At 50.8% G+C, this 19,476-nt stretch overlaps 1 protein-coding gene across 1 annotated transcript in view; it reads right to left on the reverse strand.

Annotated features, from left to right (window-relative positions):
• Nucleotides 1-1,775: 1,775 nt before the first annotated feature.
• The window catches only part of DPYSL5 (dihydropyrimidinase like 5), an 87,383-nt gene continuing 69,682 nt past the window's right edge, over nucleotides 1,776-19,476 (reverse strand). The window contains exons 7-13 of the mRNA XM_059080034.2: nucleotides 19,156-19,231; nucleotides 17,970-18,126; nucleotides 13,315-13,456; nucleotides 12,001-12,143; nucleotides 9,940-10,147; nucleotides 6,636-6,804; nucleotides 1,776-4,719 (exon numbers count right to left, since the gene is read on the reverse strand). Coding sequence (XP_058936017.1) covers nucleotides 4,634-4,719; nucleotides 6,636-6,804; nucleotides 9,940-10,147; nucleotides 12,001-12,143; nucleotides 13,315-13,456; nucleotides 17,970-18,126; nucleotides 19,156-19,231 — 981 coding nt within the window. The 3' untranslated portion in view covers nucleotides 1,776-4,633. The remainder of the gene's footprint in view (nucleotides 4,720-6,635; nucleotides 6,805-9,939; nucleotides 10,148-12,000; nucleotides 12,144-13,314; nucleotides 13,457-17,969; nucleotides 18,127-19,155; nucleotides 19,232-19,476) is intronic.

A 19,476-nucleotide genomic window follows, 5' to 3' on the forward strand; every position in this document is an offset into this window, starting at 1 on the left:
ACGAACCCGTGTCTCCTGCATCGGCAGGTGGACTCTCAACCACTGCGCCACCAGGGAAGCCCCAAAGAGCTGTTTATTAACTTAAGACTAGAAGGTCTACGCTCCCCGTGTATCGTGAGGTTTCTTCTTTATACCTTGGGTGTCATGAGGCCCATCCTCCTCCACTGCAAGAACTGCAAGGCAATTCTTAGTGTTAGGTTGTACCTGTATATAAAAGTCAGTCTGTAATTGGAGTGAAGAAATTGAGGGTGATGGTTGCTTAGCTGCTGGCTGGTTCAGTTTCCCCAAATGCAGATTCTTACATTACAAACGATCAAGTGTTACTTTTAAAGTCTGAGTCTGTGGGTCTTTTGTTTTCCCACAACTACATATGTACAAAGGCAACCAGTGTCTTCCTGGGTATCTTTTTTTTTTTTTTTCTATAAACCACCTGGTACCAGTGCACATGACCTGCCAAATAAGTTGCCATGCCATTTTTCATTCAAACACTTACAAAGGATTTTTGGCAGTTGATCAAATTCTGGTGTGCTCCCATGCTATGGGGAAACAGGGTAACACAGGCGCTTTGGCCCAATATCATTCCAGGGACTTGGCATCCTTCACAAGCCCAATAATGGTGTTTCCATCTGGCTCCGAAACCCCAGTAGAACTTATACACACAGCTCATTTCATTATAGTGAAGGGCTCTGTCCTAACTGCAGTGTTCTGGGTATTTCTTTTGGTCACGGGCTGCCTTATTTGCAGGAGGGTTGCTTATCTGGTGAGAGCTGGGAAGGTTCTCCGGCTGCCAACTATTTCCCCATTCTACCTAAAATTCCCTCATTAAGGTTTTGTTTTTTGGGGGCTAAGAAATACAAGTGACCCCATAGTACTGGTAGCAACAATTTCACTCACTCTTTAGTGTGAAAGTGTTTGATCAGATAACCCCCCAACCTCTGACGGAGATCTAAGAGAAGGTAGATTAGTCCTGATGCAGATGGAAGGGTTTGAATACACAGTGGGCCAATCCAAAAGATGGGGTTCCGGAGAGCCAGAGAGCAGCCTGCAGGTCCTTCAAAGACACACTGGCTTTGCACAGTCCTTCGAAATGTGATTTTGTGAGACCGTGATTCCAACAGCCAAGGGTTCCAGTGTGAAGACGGGGCTATGGGTTTCCAAAATGGTAGCCAAGAGAATAGGTGACAAAGGGTGGGTGGGGAAAGCCTAGTCCCATCCCCACTCCTGCCTTTTTTTTTTTTTTTTTTTTGGTGGTACGCGGGCCTCTCACTGTTGTGGCCTCTCCCGTTGCGGAGCACAGGCTCCGGACGCGCAGGCTCAGCGGCCATGGCTCACGGGCCCAGCCGCTCCGCGGCACGTGGGATCTTCCCGGACCGGGGCACGAACCCATGTCCCCTGCATCGGCAGGCGGACTCTCAACCACTGCACCACCAGGGAAGCCCTGCCTTTTTGTATCTGATGTTTTCCCCTAATTATTCCTGTTTCAGATAACTCAGCTCAAATTTGTCCTGGGAAATCTGGCACCCAAAGACTTGGTTTTGTTCCCACCAGGAGAGAGGACTGACTACTAGCTATTGGGCCACTGAGGCTCCCATCTCTTAACATGTTTAATCTTCAGTCTCTGCTCAGGCCTCCCAGTGAGCTGCCACCTGCCACCTAACACAAGTGAAGACCCCAAACTGACTTTTTTAGCCACTGAAGCCTCATCCCAGACACTGTGGAAGAAGAGGTCCCCTACCAAGCTCCCTCTTCTTTGAAGAAACACAACTGAGACCAAGTGAGAAGTAGCTACAGTTTAATACAAACCTGCACCAGAACACAACGAGTCGGGCTGTTTTGTTTTTGCCTCAGTCAGGTGGCCAAAGCACAGGACCCTGTGTCATCTTGGGGTTGACACAATCTTAGCACCATGACATTTACAGAGGAGTGAGGAAGTCACTTGGGTGCTGGAGGCTCCATCCCGACCCCAGGCTGTGCCTGCCACCTGGGCAGCTGGAGGGGGTTTGGGTTTCCGAGTGGTTCTGTGGTTTCTGGGTCAGTATCGGAAAAGCCCTCATCACGGCATTGGCTTGACCGAGACCTACTGTGGACTCCTAGCACTACACACACGCGCACACACACGCACACACAGTAGCACAATTTTCTGGTAACTTAACCCCACAAACCTAGAGAGCAGCTAAGGCAAGAACAACAGTATTTATTCAGCAAGTACAAGACCAGTTTGAGAGCTGCATTCAGTGCAACCAGAGACCCTTTTCATTCCAACCAAGAGCCAATGGGGCTGGTGATGGGGATGGCTGGAGCCCGGCACAGGGGCAGGGGATGGGTGGCAGGGGGTGACCTTTCATTTGGTTCCTTGAACCTCCTTCTGATTTTCATCTAGAAGCTCCTGGGCAAGGGTGGGTCTATGTAAGGGTCGGGGGTGAATGAAGTGGAAGGCCTTCGATGGACCACACCAACATGTGGTCTCCCAGAGCCACGGACCATGCATCTCTCGGGCGGAGGCACTCAGAGAAGGTAAAGCTTTCCTAGCCCAAGCAGGGATGCTCTGCTCCCTGGCCACCAACACTGCTTGGCTCTTTGGCATCTGCCCAAGGCCCATGACCCAGCAAGGGCTGAAAGGGATAAAGATGATGTGCACTGTACCACGGGGTCAGTGTCACACAATTTCCTAGGCTCAGATCCCCATCAACTGTCCCCATGGCCACCACCCTCCACGAGTGTCTTTGTTGCCTCTGTTTCCTGGGTTACTGTCTCAGTCCTCTCAGCCCCTAAGCGAGGAAGAGGAACATGAGTGGAGAAGTGAGGATGTGGGGACAGCTCAAACCACATGGCAGGCCTCCAACAAGTGACTGGCTCTGGCTCAAACAGTGATACGCGTCAGTTTGTTTTCAAGAAAAATTTATCTACCTGTGCAAAACAAAGCAGAATGCCTACTGGGAGAGTAAGTCTTTTAGTTGGTTAAACTCTCAGGTGGGATCTGCAAGAGATGTCACTCCACTCCTCCTGTCCACAGCTAGGGCACACAGCCAAGCTCTTAAGGGCAGTCCTGGACATTTCTGGAGTCAGAAGGCCTAAGCTTTCTGGGCCACAGCTGTGAAATGGGGAGAATAATACACACTCTGTTGTCGTGAGGAGCAATTGAGAGCTCATACATGAAAGGGCTTTGACAACGTGAAAAGCACTACAGAAACGTGCCGGGTATGACCACCGGCCCAAGAGTCCGGGAGCCACGTGTCAGCCCGGTGCTCAAACCAAATGTGCAACATGAGGTCACTCCCTGAGCGGGAACAAGGATTAGCAAGGGCAGCCTCTAGTGTTTCCATGGAAATCACCTGGAGCTTTGGAGGCAGGGAGGGCCCAACTGGGAGGAGATGGAGGCCACAGGCAGGTTAGGGTGAGGTGCTGACCACAGGAGACTGCAGCCCCCGAGCAGCGCTGTGGGCTACAGCCAGGTCCTGCTGGCCTGGCCTCCCACCTGGTATCTAGCCAACCTGCTCTCCCTAGTCCCACCCCCATCTCTCTTAGCAGGCATGAGGCCTCTCGCCAATCACACGGAGGAGCGGCGGGGCCTCTGTCCAGTAGGCGGAAGCCTACAGGCGGCTGGGTGTGTGTGTGGGTGGTTAGTGCTGGGAGTGACCAGGGCCAGAGATGGGAAAGGCCACCCTGCTCCCTGAAGGTCTGCAGGGCCAGCATCCCGGGCACCCTCTCAGGATGCAGGAAACTAGACCAGGAGGGGAGGGGAGGGACAGGAAGACTCCAGGAAGGGAGAAAAAGGGCCCGCGAGTCCAGTATCCCCCTCTCACCCCTGTCATCGGAGCCCTAGGCTGTCTGGTTGGTGTCGATGCAGCATCTCCTAAGGTCCACATCTATTCCTGTTTCTATGCTATGCTAGTGACACGAAGCACCGTCATTTTTCACAGGATGCACAAACAAGTCAAACCAAACCACTGCGCAAACCAAACGTGCAAAACAAAATCATATACACGCGCCTGGTACCAGCCTCATGCCCGCCCGGGCAGCCCTTCTGGGCCTGGGGCTCCTGGGGGGTGGTGGAGAGGAAGCAGCTGGCAAAGGGCGCAGAGTGTCCCAGCCACAACTAAACAGGGGCGGGAGATGAGTGGGGAAACACCGGATGTCCTGGGCATGGCTGGGAAGCTAACACCTGTCTGACTTGGGGAAAGTGACCACTGGGCCAAAGGGGATGGGGGAGGGAGTCCTTTTCTTTTAAAACACATCTGCTAAAGTGCTCTGGACAGCTGGCGGGTCAGCCAGGGGCAGGGCACTAAGGTCGGGCCGGGCTTTCCCAAGGCCAGCCCAGAGGCAGGTGTGAGAGGAGGGGCGGGGCCAGGCTCTACGCGTTGGGCTCTGTGCATAGCATGGGCCCCCGGGAAGCCTGCCGAGGCCAAGGCAGGAAAGGACTGCAGCAGGAGGAACACATCTCAAAGTGCCTGTTAGGGTCGGCTCGAAGCACAGTGAATCACGCGTCAGACATGGGGAGGGCTCCCCGTGTCCCGGGGCCCCCTCAGGTGGTGCGCTGCCCAGCCGGGCCTCTCCCGCCCCCTGCAGCTGTGGCCGGAGGGCGTGTGGGCTGGTGGCAGCGGTGCATCTTCACTTGGGGGGCTGGTCAGTGCCTTTACCAGATGCCACTTGACCTGCCTCCGGGGGGAGCGAGGATCCGAGCTGAGGCTCGCTTTGGAACATGGTCATCGATCTGAGAACCTGTGAGGAAGGAAGCAGAGGGTGAGCCCCCCTGGGAAATAAAACCAGGTGCTCCGTGCTTAGGATCTACTTTAATCCTCAATCCAACTCCATCCCATTTTACAGGTGGGGAAACTGAGGCTCAGGGAAGTTCACTTGGCTAATGTCACACAGTGTATAAGTGGTAGAGCCTGGACATGAACCCAGGTCTCCCTGGTTCACAGCCTCCATGATTAACTGCCTTGTAAGCCGCCTTCACCGCTGTCAGCCCTGGGGGTACGGTCTCTTGCCAAGCACACGGACCAGGGAGCTGCCTGTTAGCAAGTGGGCCTTTGTACATATGCCTCAGTGAGCAAGAGAGCAAGAAGGAAGGGTGCGCCACTGCTTTGGAAAAATCAAAGAACAACACCCCAAGGCCCCCCACATCTCGAAGTCCCGAGACTTAGAAAAGAAGGCCTGGGGACTTCCCTGGCAGTGCAGTGGTTAAGACTCCATGCTTCCACTGCAGGGGGCATGGGTTTGATCCCTGGTTGGGGAAATAAGATTCCCGCATGCCCTGGGGTGCAGCCAAAAATAAATAAAGAAATAAGTAAATAAATAAATTGCAAAAAAGAAAAGAAGGTCTGTGCTCCAGGGAGTGTGGTGGGACTTTCTCCAGCCTGTCCCATTTAGAACAGACGAGGTTTGGGGCGGAGGGAAGGTGAGAGGCTGCCTGCTGCCTGGTGAACCTGAGAGCAGTTCTGCCCAGTCTGGCTCTGCCCGAGACTTGGGGGGGAGCAGATGCCAGGGGCCAGAGGGGGCTCGCAGCTCTGGGGGCCTTGCTGCTTCTCCCAGGGCTGCCGGACTCCCTGCACTCGGTCCCGTCGCTGGTGGGAGCAGCAGTGGCCCTCAGGGTGGGGCAGAAGCTATCTCCGTAATGAGCCTGGCTCTGAGATGATGGGGAGGGTGGTGGAGAGGACCCCTCTGCACAGGTGGTCAGCTCCTCAGTCAGGAACCACCTGAGCTGCTGCCAGCACACGGCTGGGCACAGAGGAAGCTCAGCGGGCAGCCGTGCCCCTCGGCTCCCCTCTGGTTTAGTTCTCGGCCTCTCACGTTAGGACAGTTTGTGGCTGCATCTCACCCCCCCCAGGATCTTGCTCCTGTCACGTTCCGGCCCCAGCACGGCTCTTGCAGAGCGGAGGCTCGGTCTGCGCCAGGGCTAGTCGTGAAGGCCGTTCCGTGAGACCCGGCCCCTGCCCCTTTCAAGTAGGGATGGATCATGGCTTCCAGCAAAGCTGCTTGCAGGACCAAGGCATCTTACAGTCTCTGCCTGCTCTCCAGTGAGGCTCGCCATTTATGCCGCAATGACCCCCACCTTTAACTATGGCCAAGCACCCGGGACACACGCTGTCGACGATAAAGCCTCTCAGCATAGAGACACCCCATATATTCTATATTGTATTACATACAGTACAATTCTCCGCAGAAAAGAAGGTGGCAGAGGAGCAAACCTGAGGTTGAGACGAGGGAGGAAAGGGTATAAGGGAAATACCACGTCTTTCAGCGAAGCTGGTGAGAAGTGGCACAGAGTTCACGCTTCTGTGCTCAGATCGTCTCTGGGGCATCCCTACGTGCAGGGCCCTCAAGATATCTCAAGGGATGAAACTATTTGAACTTAGAAACCATGGAGAAAGGCCCAAAAGGGCCATGGCCTGGTAGAGTGGCTGGCGCCCAGGGACTGGGAGAGCCCTCCTTCCCCGCCCGCCAGTATTTGTGTGTCTATAACATGGGGCCCGGCAGTCATCACCGGGCAGGGGATCGGGGAGGGAGGGAGAAGATGGAGAGGAGAGCAGCATAAGCCCCTCTACCGAGGTGGGGTTCCTAGTCCCTCTGTCCTCCTCCTGTGCCCTCACTGTGGTGGAGATGCAGGTGCCAGGCCAAGGGGCCCTTGCTCTTACCAGAGAGGCTGAAGCTGGATTCATGAAGGTCCCTCATGCCTCCGTGTCGGGTAACAGGCCGGGTAGGAGTGTCTGCGAGTGGCGTTCCCATCTCTTTTTTCCCAGGATGCACAACGACAGCTACATCCCCCAGGTAGGGAGTGCGGTCCACTCCTCTCACCTTTAAGGTCTAGTGCAGGTGGAGAGCAGAAAAGGGGAAAAGATGATGCCATCAGAGCACATACACCATCAACCCTCAGGGCCAAGCCACCATCACCACCAGAACCTCCTTGATGGCTGTAAGACTTTGGACACTGCCACTGTTCTTAGGGCCTCCGAGTTGAATTTATATCAGTCTTAGAAGCTGAGCTCTTCCACAATGTCTGGCCCTAAGAGAGGTCTGATGTCAATTGGTATCTGTCTGACATTTTTGTGAGGTTGGTTTTTATTTATACATGGGTCCCAACCCCAGAGCTACTTTCTTTCCTGAGCACTCTGCTCTGTAGGGACCGCTTATTTATAATCTTGGGGAAATGAAGTTTTACGCGTACCTGCATTCTGTTACATAAGGGCTATACCAGAGAATAGGGAATAGAATTGGCTTTTTCTTGAGGACCTTATGTTGTCATTATAAGTGCTTTGGATAAAGGGCCTCTGAGTTGAATTTATATCAGTCCTGGAAGCTGAGCTCTTCCACTATGTCTGGCCCTAAAATTGGTCCAATGTGAATTGGTATCTGTCTGACATTTTTGTGAGGTTGGTTTATATTTATTTATTTTTATTAGTTTTGGCTGCGTTGGGTCTTCGTTGCTGCACGTGGGCTTTTCTAGTTGCTGCGAGAGGGGGCTACTCTTCATTGTGGCACGTGGGCTTCTCATTGCGGTGGCTTCTCTTGTTTCGGAGCACAGGCTCTAGGTACACGGGCTTCAGTAGTTGTGGCACGCAGGCTCAGTAGTTGTGGCTCGTGGGCTCTAGAGCACAAGATCAGTAGTTGTGGCGCACGGGCTTAGCTGCTCCGCGGCATGTGGGATCTTCCTGGACCAGGGATCGAACCCGTGTCGCCTGCACTGGCAGGTGGATTCCTAACCACTGCGCTACCAGGGAAGTCCCAGGTTGGTTTTTAGAAGGGCTTCAAACACTTTCTCTGCCCTCTTTTGATCCTACTTCCTGACTAAAACATCTTTTTTTGGGAAAGCCACAGAACTGTTCAAAGATTTTTTTAAAAAATTGAGATATAATTCACATACCATAAAATTCACCATTTAAAAGAATACATTTCAGGGGTGTTTAGTGTAATCACAAGTTTGTGCCACCAACACTGTGTAATTCCAAAATGTTTTCATCACCCCCAAAAGAATCTCCATCCCCGTGAGCCGTCACTCCCATTCTCCCCTCTGGCCAGCCCTAAGCAACCACTAATCTATTTTCTATCTATGGATTTGCTTCTTCTGCACATTTCATACGAATGTAATCATATAATATGTGGTCTTTTGTGACTGGATTCTTTCACTTAGCATGATGTTTTTAAGGGTCATGCATGTTGTATGTAGCATATATTAGCACTCCATTCCCTTTTATGGCTGAATAATATTCCATTGTATGGATATACCACATTTTGTTTATTCAGTAGTTGATGGACGTTTACATTGTTCCCACTTTTTGGCCTTTATGAATAACGCTGCTGTGTCATTCATGTACAAGATTTGGTGAAGGCATATATTTTCATTTTTCTTGCCTCTGTATATACCCAAGAGTGGAATTGCTGAGTTATTTTGGTGACTCTATATCTAACATTTTGGGAACTGCCAAACTGTTTTCCAAAGTAGCTGCCCCATTTTACATTCATTTGGCGATGAATGAGGGTTCCAATTTCTCCATATCCTCACTGACACTTGTTATCTTCCGTTTTCTTATTTTATTTTATTTTTTTATTTTTATTTTTTTCTTTTTGCGGTATGCAGGCCTCTCACTGTTGTGGCCTCTCCCGTTGCGGAGCACAGGCTCCGGACGCACAGGCTCAGCGGCCATGGCTCACGGGCTTAGTTGCTCCGCGGCATGTGGGATCTTCCCGTACCAGGGCACGAACCCGTGTCTCCTGCATCGGCAGGCGGATTCTCAACCACTGCGCCACCAGGGAAGCCCCCGTTTTCTTATTTTAAATCATCGCCACCCTTGGTCAGGTAGTCTTGTGTGTGAATGTGTCGCTCTTACAGTTCTTTGTGGCACATCCCCCAGAGGTGGGGCTGAGGTCTCCTGCCATTGTCCACATCTGGGAAGCATATTGGAGATGGGAGCATTCACCCACCCGAGAGATCCTGAGTTCGCTTTTGAATTGAATACTGGGATAACTAAAGTCATGCTTTTTTTTTTTTTTTTTTAAGGTAATCCAAGTCTGCTCCCTGATAGAAGACCTGCATTTGGGCTGGGGCTCCCAGGCCCTTGGTCATGATATTTCTAAGAACACCCACCCTTTCCAGACAGAATCTGGAAATAGCTAGGCAGGAGCGTTTTGAACCATAATAATATTGCTTTATGCCAAAGGAAGGGAAGGGGAAACCTCATGATGCTTTCACCTGTCAGTTTTGTCCGATTGGTCTTTTTCTGATGATTTGGGTTCTCCACCCAGAGGCCAGGGCTGCAGTTGGTTCCCAGCACCCGGAGTTGTCAGGAAGGACAGGACAGCTCCCAAAGATAAGGCTGCACAATCAGTCCCCAAGCAACGAGGGAACAGCCAGTCTTCTTTGGGGTGAAACTCTACCCAGAGTTCAGTATCCCTGGGGATAAGGTGGAGCCCCAAGCTTCAGTGAACACCCAGGGTGTTTATGGAATCCGAGGACTGGATGAAACCCTCACGATAAGACCTCAGGCCAGCCCCGCATGGCAGTGAGCTAGACCTGGCTTGACCACTTCATTGAGGGACTCAGACTCAGCAAAGCCCACCCAGCCTACTGCAGTTACAGGGCGGCTGTGGGGAGTTTGGGGAAAGAGCATCTCCAGAGCAAATATGACAACCCAGGTCAAGCCAGGAGTCCCCTGCCCCTGAGGGGCGACAAGAAGCCTGGATGTCAGGGAGAGCTATGAGCACCTCATAGTATCCCCGGGCTCCGGGGGAGTTGGGGACCCTTCCCAATAAATTTTACTTTGTTACAGGTGCTCCTTTTCTACTATTTTGTTTGTTCCCAAAGTGACTATTCAGGCAATAAATTTTCGTGGACAGAGAGAGTGAGAACATCTTTGAGATTTAAAAGTCATATAAGATGTCGCCGCCAGGGGCCTTCAACCTCTCCCCACACGTCTTCTCCGCCCCCCCACCCCCTCACCTTACCTTTTCTCTCTGGACCAGCTTCTTGTAGACAGTGTCTGGGAAGGACCTCAAGGGGCAGAACTTGCCAGTGCCCTCAGCACACATGAAGACGCCGTTCTCGTACACGACCCGCCCCCGGCTGATGGTGACCAGTGGAACACCATGGCAGCGCATGTTCTCGTACAGGTTGAAGTCTCCTCCCTGCACCTGGGTGCTGGCAGAGATGGTCCTGGTGGGAAGGCAGTGGCGGGAGAGAATGCTCTGAGAGGAGGTAAAGATGTCACAGCTCAGCAGAAGGGAAGGTACTTAGTGGGAAGGGATGATGCTCAATGGGAAAAGGTGCTGCTCAGTGGGAAGCGATGCTGCTCAGTGGGAAGGGATGCTGCTCAGTGGGAAGGGATGACCCCCAAAGGCTAGGATGCACTGTGTCCCCCCAAATTTATAGGTTGAAGTCCTAGCCCCCAGTACCTCAGAGTGTGACTGTATTTGGAGATAGGGCCTCTAAAGAACTAATTAAAGTGAAATGAGGTCATATAGGTGGACCCTAATCTAATCAAATGGGTGTCTTGATAAGAAGAGAAAATTGAGACACCAGAAGTGCACACACAGAGGAAGTGCCATGTGAAGACAGAGGGAGAAGATGGCCATCTACAAACCAAGGAGAGAGGCCTCAGAATAAAATCAACTCTGACAACACCTCGATCTTGGACTTCTAGCCTCCAGAACTGTGAGAAAATAAAATTCTACTGTTTAAGCCTCCTGTCTGGGGTATTTTGTTATGGCAGCCCTAGCTGACTAATACACTCTGGGGGTCTTTCTGCCGATAGCAAATCACTAACAGCCACACCTGCAACAGCAGCAGGGACCAGCCCCAGGCTGGAGGCAGATCCCGGCTTCTCAAGTGCCCTAATGGAGAAACAGTGTGGGGATCCCAGCAGGGAGGTGCGTTTCTTTGCAATTCAACTTTTTGTCTTCAAAATCCCAGCACATTTTTGTCTATCTTATTCACTGCTGGCTTGTGCACCTAGAAAAGTGCTCAGCAAATGGTGGCACTTTTCTATTTGTTGAGTGACTGAATGAAATTTAACATTAAAAAACAATTCCCATTACCCTGCTCAAATCTCTGAGTCAAGATGATGCCCTGGGGCTTCCCTGGTGGCACAGTGGTTGGGAATCCACCTGCCAGTTCAGGGGACAGGGGTTCGAACCCCGATCCGGGAAGGTCCCACATGTCACGGAGCAGCTAAGCCCGTGCACCACAACTACTGAGGCTGCGCTCTAGAGCCCGCGAGCCACAACGACTGAGCCAGGGAGCCACAACTGCTGAAGCCTGTGCACCTAGAGCCCATGCTCTGCAACAAGAGAAGCCACCGCAGTGAGAAGCCAGTGCACAGCAAGGAAGAGTAGCCCCCGCTCGCCGCAACTAGAGAAAGCCTCCGTGCAGCAATGAAGACCCAGTGCAGCCAAAAATAAATAAATAAAATAAATAAATTACAAAAAAAAGATGATGCTCATAACAGACGAGTTATCCTGTGGCTTGATAACTCCTGATGCACTTCATTTACCCACATCAATGCCATGGGTGTCAATCGCTGTGTGCTCAAGGGGACCCACACCCTCAACGAGAGAAGCAGAGTGTTGGTGGAAGAGTCCGGAACTGAGTGTCAGGACATCTATCTGGTTCAGCCAATTACTAGCTATGTGATGTGGGGAGTCCCTCTACTCTCTGCTCTTAGTTTCTTCAACAGTAAAATGGAAATAAGAACTTTAGGCTTAAGTGTTTCTTGGGGCTATGTGAAAAGCAAACGAGATAGTTAATGTGACCTAGCTCTGAAAAACTGTAAAGTGCTGTGCACATGGAGTTGCACTATAGCAGATCTTCAGACCTTCTTGTTCACTGTTGCATTCCTAGTGCTTGGACTATGGCAAGCCCTCAAGTATTTGTTGAATTGAACACACCTTAGGGTCATCTTGCTCTATGCTAGAAGTAGTGCAAAGATGATATGCTTTTGGAGTTCTGTAATATAAGGTCCTTAAAAATCCCAAGTCCCTCTAGCCCTGGAGACTAGCAGCAGGTTTTACTTTGTAGCTTCTGGGTCCCACACCACCACGTCGGCATCGGCTCCAGGGATGATGCGGCCCTTGCGGGGATACAGGTTGAGAATCTTCGCTGCATTGGAACTGGTAACAGCCACAAAACGGTTCTCATCCATCTTTCCTCCAACCTGAAACATTGCAAAAGTGTTAGGTCAACCGAGGCCCTGTGTGTGTGTCTCAAACCCCGGGTCACTCTTGACCCTGGCCTGAGGGCTTTTAGTTGGTCAGAACAATGGTGCTGAGAAGGACAACAGCACGGGCATCATCTCAGATGAGCCAACCTGCTAGGCTTGCTTCCATGCTACTCCTCTCTCCTTCTTGCAGCAATGGGGGCGGGTGGGCCCTTGTTCCAAAAGGTTGCTTTCCTGGTGCAAATCTACCTCCTGTTTGTAAAACCAGGTCTACTCAGTACTCACTCTGGATAAATCAGGAGCTTCCCTGCATCCACGAAGGGACATATATTCTCTCCTGGAAAGGCATTTATCGTCCCACCCACAAAGGCACCGTGGACCCTTTTCAAAGGGGATTCCGGAGCTGCCTCATGGGTCTTCCCATGAGCTGGTTGTTGATTAGGCTTGAGGATTTCAAATCTCTTTGGGCTCATACTCTATGCTGCATCTAACCTGTGATAGGTCAAGACCAAAACTACTTATTCTTCATGGGCAGAACAAGAGGTATTCAAATGAAGTCCCAGTCTCTATCTTTATTATTGGACAAAAGATATCAAGATCTTTAAAAGGTTCATATCCCTTGTCCCAGAAATCCGCTTCTAGGAATCTGTCCTCAGGAAATGATTAGAAATGCTGATGTACACTCATAAACAAAGAGATTCTCTGCAGCATTATTTCTAAGAGCAAAAATTTGAAACAGCTGGAAGTTCCACACATCATGGAAGGATTAATTGAAGTATGGTACTTTCGTTGGAGGGAATATTATTTAGCCATTAAAAATATGTTTTAAAAGAATTTTTACTGATATAGGAAGACACTCAAAATACACTGTGATATGAAAAGAAGATGAACCCAGTAATTAAAATAAGGTACAGTACATGCATAGAGCTGGAAAGAAGTATACCAAAATATTAATAACTTTCCAGTATGGAATTATGGGTTTTTTCCTAATACTTTTCCATATTTTCCAATTTTTTATGCTAGGCCTTATTACCTTTCCGATCAAGAAAAAAAAAAAAGACCTTTTCTGTTTCCCTTTTGAGTGAAACAGGAGCTGTGGTTGACCCAGTCCTACTAAGGGTGAAAATTCTTCCAAGGTCCAGAGTGGGGAGGGGTCCTGGGAACATACCACTCCTCTCTCCCAGATGACGCTCATGCGGTCCTGTACCCCGCTCACGCCGTGTGGGATCTTGGTGAAGTCCTCCTTGCCCATAGCTTTCTGCTTCGTGGTGAAAGGCCGGTGATCTGAAGCCACAATGTTCAGAGTATCACTGAGTAGAGAGAAGGACATGACCAGTAAGGAGAGGGGAGGCCAGGGTCCCAGAGGATGGGGACAGGGACAGGGAAAAAAACCTTCACTTGGAAACCCAGCAAAGCTGGTTTCAGTCTCGGCTCTGCCACTTCATAGCTGTATGACCTCTAGCGAGTTAACTGTGAGAACCTCAGTTTACACATCTGCAGAATGAGCATATGTGCCAACTGTGGCACAGAATGCCAGCGTCACGGGAGACAATGAGAGTCTTTGGATATTAAGAGAACTAACGGATGGAGAAAAATTGAACTTAAGAGTTTAACTAAGGGCTTCCCTGGTGGCACAGTGATTAAGAATCTGCATGCCAGTTCAGGGGACATGGGTTCAAGCCCTGGGCTGGGAAGATCCTACATGCCGCGGGGCAACTAAGCCCGTGCACCACAACTACTGAGCCTGCGTGCCACAATTACTGAGCCCGTGAGCCACAACTACTGAAAACCGCACGCCTAGAGCCCATGCTCCACAAGAGTAGCCACCACGATGAAGCCCGCACACTGCAACGAAGAGTAGCCCCTGCTTGCCGCAACTAGAGAAAGCCTGCGCGCAGCAATGAAGACCCAATGCAGCCAAAAATAAATAAATAAATAAATAAATTTTTAAAAAAGAGTTTAACTAAAGTGCGAGGGTGGAAGTAGTTTTACTTCCATGGAACCATACGCCGACTCCCTCTCATCTCCCCCCTCAACCCGCACCAGGCGTTGCTTGCAATAAGCATGTGCTTGGTAAAACACTCAAGTTCCATGTTAAGCTTTGCTTGGATGTGAGGGCTCTCCTGGCCCGGCAGGGAAGAGGAAGGACAAGACGGAGGAGAAGTCTGCCTTGATCAAGCAGCAACGACATGCCAGTGGTTCATCGCCGCTGCCATCCGTGAACATGGTCCTCAGATGGTTGCTGAGGCTACGGTGCGTAAGGCACGGCCAGGCTGTCAAGGGGTTCCCGGGCCAGCTCAGAACTCGGGGCAGAGACTTACATCGGTGAGAGCGCACATGGCATGCCACTCTGTGGCACGGGCTGGTAGCTCCCTGAGCCAAAGGCGCTGCTCTGGGCCCTCTCAGAGACTGTGGGAGGGGCTCTTCCACAGAGCAGAGGGTTTATTCTAGGGTCTCCTGGGGATCCCCACATCCCCCAGACCTGCAGGATCCACCAGAGATAAACAGAATCTTGAGGTTCTCACTTTATCCTCAGGGATCCTCCAGACACCCCGGTTGGGCTCAGATCAGAAGATGCCCAACAAAGTCATGGGTTGAGGGTCTGGGACCCCAGGACCCCATGCTTTAACTGACAAGTTTTACTGAGCACCCACTTTTCTAAAAAGGCCCCTACACAAGTAAGTGCTCACTAGGCAACAGTGAATGGGGGGCACATTCCAGAAGGGCTTTTGGGGTCCCCTGATGCTGCCCTGAATCTGGGAGGTATGACAGACCCATCCCTACTCTTTACAGTTTAAAACATCACTGCCTTTTGTTAAGTACTTTAAAAATATATACGTTCAAATGAAAAAATTTCTGACCCCTTTGAGAAGTCCGATTTTAAATAAAGGACAAATCCTTATATCTATAGATTGTACTTATTACCCTGATATATTAGAAGAAACCACATCCTAAATTAGATCATTATGAAGCAGCTCATATTTTCTTATAGAAATATGATAATTGGTGTCTGGGTTTTCTATCAATTATTTTGCATAATACCAATTATCGCCAACAATGTCACAGAAGCAAAATTATAGTAATCATAAATTCCTAAAAATGTAAAAACTATGCTCCAAATTCTATAAAACTGCACACGTTTACAATATGCACTGATTAAAAAACGGATTCGGGGCCTTCCCCGGTGGCTCAGTCGTTAAGACTCTGTGCTTCCAATGCAGGGGGCCTGGGTTCGATCCCTGATCCAGGAACTAGATCCCACATGCCGCAACTAAGAGTTTGTGTGCTATAACTAAGGGACCAGCGAGTCGCAACTAAGGAGCCCATAAGCTGCAATGAGGAGCCCGCCTGCTGCAACTAAGACCCAATGTAACCAAATAAATAAATAATAAATATTAAAAAATGGGATTCAAACTATTCTCATAATAGTTCACATGAGATTATAATTCTATTTAAATGAATAGATTTAGTTAAATAATTTAAATAAATTTGACAAAATAGGCTAGATATAAAAACTTAAATTATTCGATTAATAATACGTTTCTTCCCCTGCTTATTTAAATTTGTGTGGGTTTGGGCACTGTAATTTGGATGGGTTGGGGGTTTTACTACCTTCTTGTTCTTTCAGTAAATTTGCTTGTGGCAAGCTGAGGTATTTCAAAAGATTCTTTGACCTTGGAACTGAGCCCAAATTCTTTTTTTTTTTTTTTTTTTGTGTGTGTGTGTGTGTGTGTGTGTGTGTGTGTGTGTGTTACGCGGGCCTCTCACTGTTGTGGTCTCTCCCATTGCGGAGCACAAGCTCCAGACGCGCAGGCTCAGCGGCCATGGCTCACGGGCCCAGCCACTCCGCAGCATGTGGGATCTTCCCGGACCGGGGCACGAACCCGTGTCCCCTGCATCGGCAGGCGGACTCTCAACCACTGCGGCACCAGGGAAGCCCCCTCCAATTCTTACAGTGGGTTCTTGATACTTGTTTGTTTTTGTTGTGTTGATAATGATGAAAAGGAGGCTGGTTTTTCCCAACAACAAGCATTTTTAAAGGAAAGAGCTGATCCAGCATTTCTACCTTTACTCTCTCAAATTGGTTAAATCTGTCAGAGCTGCCACTGCTCAGAATCACAGCAAAACTATGGGACAGACTTGAATTACTGCCACTGTGCCACAGCATATCCTGCCCCTCCAGGGGCCACCTTCACCCCGGGACCCTACTGCCTGCACTCCAGTTGTATTTGGAAAGCCCCGCACTGCTCTTTCGGTTGTTAACGTAGCAGGATGTAGAGTGGAAATTTTCCAGTCGTTAGCCAACCAGGACTGAAAACTGAGGACATGGATGAAATAAAAGCCCCATGATCTAACGACAGTCACCTCCAACTGGGGCTGGTCACTTCCCTCAACACCCCCCCCCCACCATCACCCTAACAGAGGTGTATCACCACCCCCAGGTCTTGTAAAAGCAGAAGTCAGGGAGGGCAACTGAGGTGTTGGGGAACGGTGAGTCCTGCAGTCTCTCCCGTCCTCCTCTTTTCATGGGTTGAATGGTGCTTTCCTCTCCCCCAGCTAGTCTCCTCAAGAGGGGACATTTCAAGAGGTTCATCTGTGGAGAGCAGAGGTGACAGCAGCGGGCACCTGCCTGAGCCTCTGGGTGATGAGAGCCAGGGGTGGGGGCCAGCCTGCCCTCCCACCGTACGGAGTGGCAAAGCTACGTGAGCTTGCTCTGGGCCCCAGATACTGGAGAAGGTGGCCAGGCTTAAGCTGCTCGGCCAGATTCTTGTTCACAGGGAATTGCTAGTTCTGGAAGCCGGGAAGGTACAGGAAGAAGAGGTCAAGCTGGACTCCATCTCCTGTGTCAGAGGATTGCATGAGGGTGACTCAAGAGAGCCTGTATCTGGGCACATGCCCCATACAAGGAGGGCCCCAAAGGCCAGTCACTTTCAGCCAGAGAAGCAGCAACGATTAGTGCAGGAGTATAGATAGTGCTTGGGTATGGAGTGGAATTCCCCACCCCTTTAATCCTAACTCCTACTAATTCTCTGAGCTGTGGGTGGGGAGGTGAAGAGACTGACTTTTAAACTGAACTGGACTTCAGTAACAAAAAGAGAAGAAAAAGCAATGGCCTTTACCATTATCAAAGTGTCACTAGCGGCAAGAAAGGATTTGAAGCAAAAACGAAACAAAATCTTTCCAAGTTTGTGTCCCACCAAATTCAGACTGTTCATTAAAGCACTTTATTTAGACCTGGATCGAATGGGGAAAAGCAGTGTTAGAAAAAGAGGAGCTGGGGAAAGGGAGGTCTGGAGGAAGACGTTAAGAGGAGAGAGGGAGAAGGTGCAGAGGAAAAAGGGGAAGAGGAAGGAAAGGAGGGAGAAACGCACAGAAGGAGGGAGGTACACACAGCGAGAGAGAAAACCACATGGGACACAATGAGAAGAGGGAGAGGTGAAGAAAAAAAAGAGATAGAAAGATGCACAAATCTTCTAGGCTAAGTCAGAGACCATATCCTATAGTTCCTCAGTGGTCTCCAGCGTAAGGTATCAATATCCTTTGAAATTCTGAAAAGCCACTGTTCACAGTTTTATATATGCTCTTTACTTGTCACCTCAGAAGCTCTCATCCAAATCAAGTGGTGATAGGAGCTGCGTGGATGGCAATTATCTGATGGGCTTTGGAGAAGCTAACAGAAGCTAAATCATCCTCTGGACACAACGAAATCAAACTTAGGTCAGGTTTGGGGCCTCTACGATATCACCCTAAAGATCTACACGTTCCCAGAATGGCGCGCATTGTGAGATAATGCAGTGCCGTGGTCCTGCTGAAACACCTTACTTGGCCAGCAGGCTCATGAGGTAGGTTGAGGTGTTGGTGTCCAGTCTCAGGGGAGGCACTGTGACGTAGGCGGCTGCATGGGACCAGTCCTGGTGGTAGTAGTGTAAGCCCGTCAGTGTGGCGTGCGCAGTGGTGGTCTCGGCCAGCACGACCTTCCCTGAAAGAAGGGGGTTCAAACCATCACCAGGAGGCCAGTGAACCCGGGAGGTCACTGGTCTGAGCCTCTCATGGGGCAGGTGAAGGAGCTGAAGTCGGAAAGGAAGGGACTCGCCCGAGCTGAGCTGGGCATTTGAGAGCGCAGCTGGGGTCAAGGCCAGACTGCTCCCTGTCCCGAGCTGACTCCGGGAGAGAACAGAAGGGCAAGGGCACCGAGGCGGGGCAGCGCTGGTCTGTTTTCTGAGCAGGCGGCTGCTGGGAGCAGCTTCAGGAGAATACTGGGGGTGGCACCGTAGCAGGGGATGGAGGGCAGGGAGACGGACGTGGGAGGCTGGAACAACAGCGCAGGAGAGACAGCGAAGGGGGTCCCGCTAAAGGAGAAGCAAGAGGCAGGACTGGGAGGGCAGTGTGGTGGGAAGGCTGCAAGCCCTTGCTCCGGATTTATATCCTCAGGCTTGTGACCGTGACCTGTTCCTCCTGTTACTAGGCCCTCACTGGCACCCCGAGCCGGACTGGGAGTACAGGCACGTACAAAGCCTTCAGGTGCTGCCAGGTGCCTGTGCTGCTCCGTCGCACAGGTGCCCTGGGGCTGGAACACTGGGTTCCTGAAAGGGACGCTGGGCCCTCACAGTGTCGTTTCTCCAGGGACTTCCCAGGCATTTCCCCCCTGAAAGGTCCATTGGAACTGGTCCAGGATTTCATGTTGGTTACCAACGCAACCACTAGCAAAACCCAAGAGACTGAAAAAAATACCAGTTAATGAGTTGATTGAAAACTTGGAACATTTTACCAGACCCAGGAGAGGTGACGGACACTTCTGTAAAGCTGTTATGCAAACATATGTGCAGAGGAAAACACTGGTGCTAATGCAATGAACCCAGGCCAGTGTAGGGTGCCTGTGAGGAAGACAGCCGGAGAGAAAAGGGAAAGGCAGGCTCAGGGCCTGGCCCCAGGAGCCGGGCTGGGAAGTGCATGGAGCTGCTGGGCCCCACCACACCCGGTCGCTGCTCAGCCCAGCCTGCGGACTCACCTTGCATCTTAGCAGTTGCAATAACGTCACCGGCCGAGATGCTGGACACGTTGACCAGGTAGATGGGACAGTGAGTCTAAGGACGGGAAACACGGTGGGAAGGAGAGAGCATCAACCCCATAACCTAACAAGGACCAGGGTGACCGGACCAGCCCAGTCCTGGCCCCAGCGCCGCCCCCTGCATCGCTTCGCACTCCCCTCAGGGTGGCGGTCTTCTGCTGGGAATGCAAGGCTGCTGGCTGCAGGCTGGGGAACCCCACGAGAAACAAGGAGGGGACGGGCAACGCCCAGCACCAGAGCCCAGCAGGGGGACATCAGGGC

Source organism: Kogia breviceps, chromosome 11 (assembly GCF_026419965.1).
Source record: "Kogia breviceps isolate mKogBre1 chromosome 11, mKogBre1 haplotype 1, whole genome shotgun sequence".
Classification (NCBI taxonomy): Eukaryota; Metazoa; Chordata; class Mammalia; order Artiodactyla; family Physeteridae; genus Kogia; species Kogia breviceps.